General features: G+C 30.6%; 1 protein-coding gene across 1 annotated transcript; it reads left to right on the top strand.

Annotated features, from left to right (window-relative positions):
- Positions 1-4,535: 4,535 nt before the first annotated feature.
- On the top strand, positions 4,536-5,510 carry LOC117920636. The gene has a single exon (XM_034838239.1). It carries the CDS (start codon positions 4,536-4,538, stop codon positions 5,508-5,510), a length of 975 nt encoding a protein of 324 aa, XP_034694130.1.
- Positions 5,511-6,599: the final 1,089 nt, after the last annotated feature.

Here is a 6,599-nt window from a genome sequence, read left to right as displayed (position 1 = left end):
AAAATATATTTTTTAAAATTGTATTAAAAATATAATTTCAAAATGTGATTTTCAATAAATAAATAAATAAGTATTTGATAAAAAAAAATATTTTTTAAATATTTAATAAACTTATCAAGGAGAAGACCCATTTTGTACTCAAACTCTAAAAATAAAATATAAAAGGACCTTTTGCTTGATGGTGTACAAGTGTAAAAAGCATCATATGAAGCTTTATCTACATCCCACGACTTCTTTTTTTTTTCCAACACATTCTTTTGTTTTTCTTTCCTTTCAGCATAATGCTAACGACAAATCATGAATAATAAAAACCTAAAAATAAAAAATAAAAAAAGGGGGAAATGATGGTTTCAAATTTTACAAGGCTTTGCTTTGTTTGCAGTGAAAGCAACAAGCAATTAACCAATGCGTTTCCTTAAAGAGCAACCGAATCAAGCAGGCAATAGCAGTACGACACATGAGAATTGACACCCCAGTATGAAAGTAGGGCACGGCACAGAGACACGAGTGCTCAACTCCATCAACCGCCCATCACAGCCTTCAAATAAGCCAGAGGCTCACGGAGAAAGTACGATTTTCATTTTCACTTAAAGATCTGGAATTGAATTAGTTTTAGGGATCTACAACTCTTTAATGGTTCTATTTTAATAACATTTTTGATGTTGAAACCAGTCCCTCAGCTATGATTCAACTTTGCCATGCTTCCTTCCCAACCACGCTGTCGGTAATGACCGTTGAACCATTAATTATATATCAAGAAATTTATCGCTCGTAACCTATTCATGTCGATGTCTTTTCATCTGTCACTGGATGAGGCCATTTGAAGATCAGTCCTATCGGCCTATAAAAATCTGTGGGATTTTCAATGTCACTAACTACCTGAGGAAAAAATTAAACTAGAATCGGAATAAGAATAAGTCAGAAATAAATGCAACTGCTGCCAGCTCAAACTTGGAAGAGGTTCGACTTACTTTTTGCCTTATAAAATAATAAAACAACGAATGTAATAGAAAAATCCATTCAAGTTTTTATTACATTTTCGGTGAGTGGAAGGGGGACCCATGAAGAATGATGGATTGAAGTTGGTCATTTAGTGGCTTTGGCCACTTCAGATATGTAACGGAACTCCTATCATCTATTGGTACTAGGGACGGCAACGGTACGGGTTTTTTCGGGTAACCGCCCCGACCCGTTTTTAATGGGACGGGGTTAAAATTTATTAAATAGATTTTGGATGGGTATGAGATTTTTTTTTTAAACCCGGGCGAGTTCGGGGCGGGTTCGGGTATTGCCCCATCCCACCTCGCGTTGTCCCGTTTACATATAAAATTAATTTTACTATTTTTAATATATAGATAATAATAAAAATTTTTAATAAAATAAGTTATAAAAAATATAATAATTTTATTATTTATAAAATATATTTATTTTAATGTAATTAAAATTTTTTAAAGTAATTTTTTTTATAAAAAAAAAAAGTTAAACGGGGCGGCGCGGGACGAGTATGGGAATACCCGCGCCCACCCCGTCCTATTTAATTTTTTAAACGAGACGGGGATGAGAATTGGTTTTACTAAATAGGACAGGGTTGAGATGGGGACGACCGTCCCAAACCCCGTTGCCATTCCTAATTGGTATGACTAAGGGAGGATTGATTTCTCTCTCCTTGGCTTATCTCTCACGGTAACATTGTCCTTCAATGCCCATGCTCAATTTCGGGAACCAACGTGTGATTCCCAGCACAAAATTGATGACTACGGTGATGATGTTCTTGGTTTGGATTTAGAATACTGACCATCACAAAAGCAATCTATGCTCAATTAATGGAAAGAAAAAGCAAGCCACATCAGCTCACAGACGGTACTTCAGGAAAACTCAAAAGTAAAATCAAAGTTTTGAATACAATTTTTGTAATGATGGTATCCACTTTAGATTTGTTAAAACGCTTCTGAAACTCAAATATATATATTTTTATTTATCCTATATAAAATATTATAATTACCCAATATAATATAATGTAATTATTATATTCCATAAAACTACATACATATAAATATATTATACAAGATCAAATAAATAAATCCTCATAGGATCAAGATCAATTTTAATGCTATTATGATATCCTATATTGATTAATAAAATAAAATTTTGAAGTTTATCTTAATTTTATAAATGCATTTTAAAATTGCACAAGTCATTGGTCCAAAACAAATAATATATATATATATAATTGAAAGTAAATTACTACAACTAATAGTATAATCAATCTTTGACCCAATGTGCATAATAAGGGTGTGTGTGTTTGTTTTGCATTATAAGCATGAAAGTTTATTACATGTGTATAAACTTCTTTTAATTTTATACAGGTTTTATAAAACCACAAGACCATTAAACTCGGAATGGAAATAATTGTAATTTTACTTGCAAAGTCACCCTTGATTTATTTATGTTGATTTAAGGATGAATTTAACTTTTTATTTTAAAATATTTATAAATAAATAAATATTATACATTTTTAAATTTTAATTTTATAAAAAACAGAAAATTTAATTTTATATAGTAAAAAAGTTTTAAATAATTTTTATTTAATATTATATATAATAAAAAAAATCATATCCAAACCAGTCACATGTTTAAAAAATTTCCCAAAATCGTTCATTTTCATACGAAGTCATCCTATAAAAAGAGAGGAATCCTCAAAAAAAAAAGTCCAGCCCAACCTGTAGTTCTACCGTCCTACTTTCCAAGGGCTCTCTCGGAGTAAAATTGGCATATGAATCTAAAGCATCTTATTAGAAATATGATTACACGAGGAACAACCGTTTAACCTCAAACATCAATTCAGAAGTTCACGTGTGATGCTAACAAGAGCAAAGTTTTCCACCCTAGCATATATAAAAAAAAACCACAAGAAAATGATGGAACAACTTTCCGACGTAGAGCCTGAAATAAATGACTGATAGAGGCAACACTTAAAACAAGGTACGGCGTATTCTTCCCCATCTACAAATGCCTTCCCATTTTTACTTTTTTTTTTTTTTTTAACTCAGTGGTAAATTCTTTATCAATTTTACGGTTACGTAAAAAAGTTATAAGAATTAAAGTTAATATGATAAGTTATTAAATTTGAATTTATCAAAGAAAAAACATGAAAATTGAAAATTTTATATAATACCTTATATTAATAGGAAAACAATGAAAAATGTATAAAGACATTTAGATCTTGGAAAACTTTTGGAGTGACAATTCAAGAGTTTATATGAGGAAGTTTAGAACGAATCGACCATTTGATTTGGTTTTAAATTACCTAAAATTAAAAATGAAATATTTACCATTTCTACATGAGGGCTTCTAGTGATATTTTCCCATGGAGTATTATTCGGAGGTAGTGGGCTTCAGCAATAGTGGGTTTTTTTGTTTAGGAAAGGTCTTAGAACAAAATTTTGACTATTGACTAATTAAAAAAAGATGGAATAGAATGTATATTGTATAGGTGCTACTTATATAAAGAAGAGAAATAAATCAATGACCATCTAATTCCGTTTTGTAATAAGGTTAGAATGTTGTGGAATTTGATATTCCCCATTTTCAATGTGATTGTGTTTTGCATTTCTCTACGAGGAGGAACTTGTTTGAATGACATAGAGCTTTTGTGAGTAAAAGAAAAGGCATAAAGGGCTATGCCATTATACTTAATGTGGACTTTACGAAAGGAAATGAATAGGAAAACATTTAATAATAACAAACGGTCCAATTAAGCTATTATTTTTCATTTTATTTTTATACTTTTGTGAATCGAGTTATGATGTATATAAAGGATCACACTTTGTTTATAATTGACTGTCTCTTAAGTTAAGTAAGAGGATGTCTTTCTTATCTTCTCACGGCAGTATTTTGAACATTTATTTGTTTACTTTATGTGTACCGTTTTCACAACTTCTAGACATTTTAAATGCAAACTCTTATTTATCTATTAAAAAAATGATATATTATGTAACATAAATTATTATATGTGACATTACTATTATATATATATATATATTATTTTTATTTTAAACTATGTGATAAAATATTCTAATATATTTATAATTAATCTACCAAAATGAATTAGTTTATAACGCAAAAATACATCATTTATAATAATTTATAATCTAATAAATAAACAAAATGCTTAAATAGTATTTCTAAAATAATATTTGACTTTAGAAAAGGTGTATATTTCCTTCCAAAATCAGGTACATGATTTCTGTATTTATTTGGAAACAAGATCCTGCGGTTTTCCCTATCTTAAATACAATAAATTCAAATTATATTAAAGGATGATGAAGTTTAGGCCAAAACCATGGGTGGGGGATTTGGGCATGTGATGTGATCGTATCAAGATCTTAATCACACTGGAATCTCGAGTGTCCGACCAAATATTAAACATTCCCTTTATCGTCTCCTGGTTTTGCAACTTTCCAATTGCAGAAGCAACCATTTAAGCAAAATTATGAAGCCAAATCTCTCATGGTATACACCCTTCTGGCACAGCCATGACTGAAAGGTGCCTTATAGCAGCTTCTCTAGCAGTCCTTGCGTTTCATCCTAGCTCAACCATTAGGTGTTTCAAGCCAAACCCAAACCCCAATCCCACCTCCCCACAAAAGGAAAACACTCCTCCCTCGAAACCATACAGGAGTCTAAAGAGAGCGCTGTCCTTGACCAAGTCCAAGAGGAAACAAGATTCTCATACAAATCCCCCTGTCTCCAGGACTTCATCGGCCCTTTCCAACACAAGTGTCGATCCATCTCCTCCGGCACCGCCACTTCTAACAAGAAGCGGCGAGCTTTTCAAACCGGTGTCGGAGCTTCTCGGGGGACGACCGTTAACTGGTATTGTGGAAACCATTTTTCGATCAGGGTGGGCGGAGGAGATAGGCGTAACAGTCGAGAAGGTCCTGATGGTGAATAATAGTATGGATGTTCTTAACAGATTTGAGGAGTATAGGGAAATGGTGAAATCCAAGGCCAAAGAAAACAGTGTCGGTTTAGGATTGGAAAGATTGGTGGCTGATGGGAATGAGCTTTTACTGTTTCATGGCGTGGTCATTACTTGTGCATTAGGGTCTGATAAGGGGGCTTTGGGCATTTGCAGCAAGAAACGTTGTGGGGTTTGTAGAGTCATTGGTTCAAACTTTTTCGTTAGAGAAGATACAGCAAGAACAACAACATCATTGTGTGGGAATAGTTGGAGAGCTCATGAGAAAGTGGCTACTGAATGTATTGCCAATGGTGTGTCTCCAGCTACAAGGAAAGGCATCATATTGTGTAAAGTAATAGCCGGCCGAGTTGTTCGTGCTCCCAAGTTTGGGCTCATGGATGGAGAAAAGGGAGGATTTGATTCTGTGGTGAGTTCAACTGGGGATCAACCGGACGGTTCACAAGATCTCATGGTTTTAAATCCAAGGGCTATCCTTCCGTGCTTTGTGATAATCTACAATGTGTGCAAAGGTACCATGTTTCAATAAGAATTAACACATTCCCATGTTCTCTAATGACCATGGAGTTTTTAGCTCTAAGAATGATTGATTTATTTGCTTCTGTCGGTCCTAAGAGAGTTTACAACTTTACATTGATGAATATGGAAATACTTGTACATGGAGAGATGTGGGGCATACCGCATATGATCTTACCCAAGGATTAAATTATCTTGATATATCTTCAATCCGTGATACTATACAAGGCAACCAATATTTTTAGATATTTTATCAATTTTTTGATTTTTTTATTGTTTCAATCGATATTTCTAAATATTTTATGGATATTTCAATGATTTTTCGATTTTTTATTAAATAAATAAATTATAATTATTTTATTTTTATATTTGATTTAATTTATTACCAAAAATATAAAAACATAATTTTCTTAATAGGTCTTTTTTTATATAATCTATATATTTATTAAATATAATAAAAATAAATATTAAAAATTTATACATATATTATTATTTATTTGATATCATTGAATACATTTAAATTAAAATAGACCATAATTTTAATATTAAATACATTTTAAAATTAGACATATTATCATAATAATATTATAAAATAATCTATAATACAACTTAATAATAATAAATGTACATTTATAAAATTTATATTTTTTATCCATGTAAATTATTATCAAATATGACAAATTATATTTATATATTAAAAATAACTTTAAAATATCTATTTTTATTTTTTATATAATTTTTAAAATTTTTTAATATTTTCAAAATTTTTATTAATCTATAAAATCAAACCACCGATATATTTATGATTACCGATTTTAAAGTAAAAATATTTTATAAAAACTAATTATTTTAAAAATCTATGTATTTTTATATTATTTAATTTTTATATAAAAAATAATAAAATAAAATAAAATAAAATAAATGTATCAAAATAAGTTTATTTTCTTTTCCTCATATTTTCCTTGAATTTTAGATAGGTAAACATAATTTAAGGGAAGTTTCTCCTTTTGGTGCTCATAGTTACCATGACCAAATTCCAAGTCTGCAAACTGCAACCTGGATCAGATCTTCAGGCTGTAAAAAGTTAAAACTCTGGCATTAG

Source organism: Vitis riparia, chromosome 8 (assembly GCF_004353265.1).
Source record: "Vitis riparia cultivar Riparia Gloire de Montpellier isolate 1030 chromosome 8, EGFV_Vit.rip_1.0, whole genome shotgun sequence".
Taxonomy (NCBI): domain Eukaryota; kingdom Viridiplantae; phylum Streptophyta; class Magnoliopsida; order Vitales; family Vitaceae; genus Vitis; species Vitis riparia.
The sequence above is the reverse complement of the archived record's forward strand: the minus strand, read 5'-3'. Positions and strand labels throughout refer to the sequence as shown.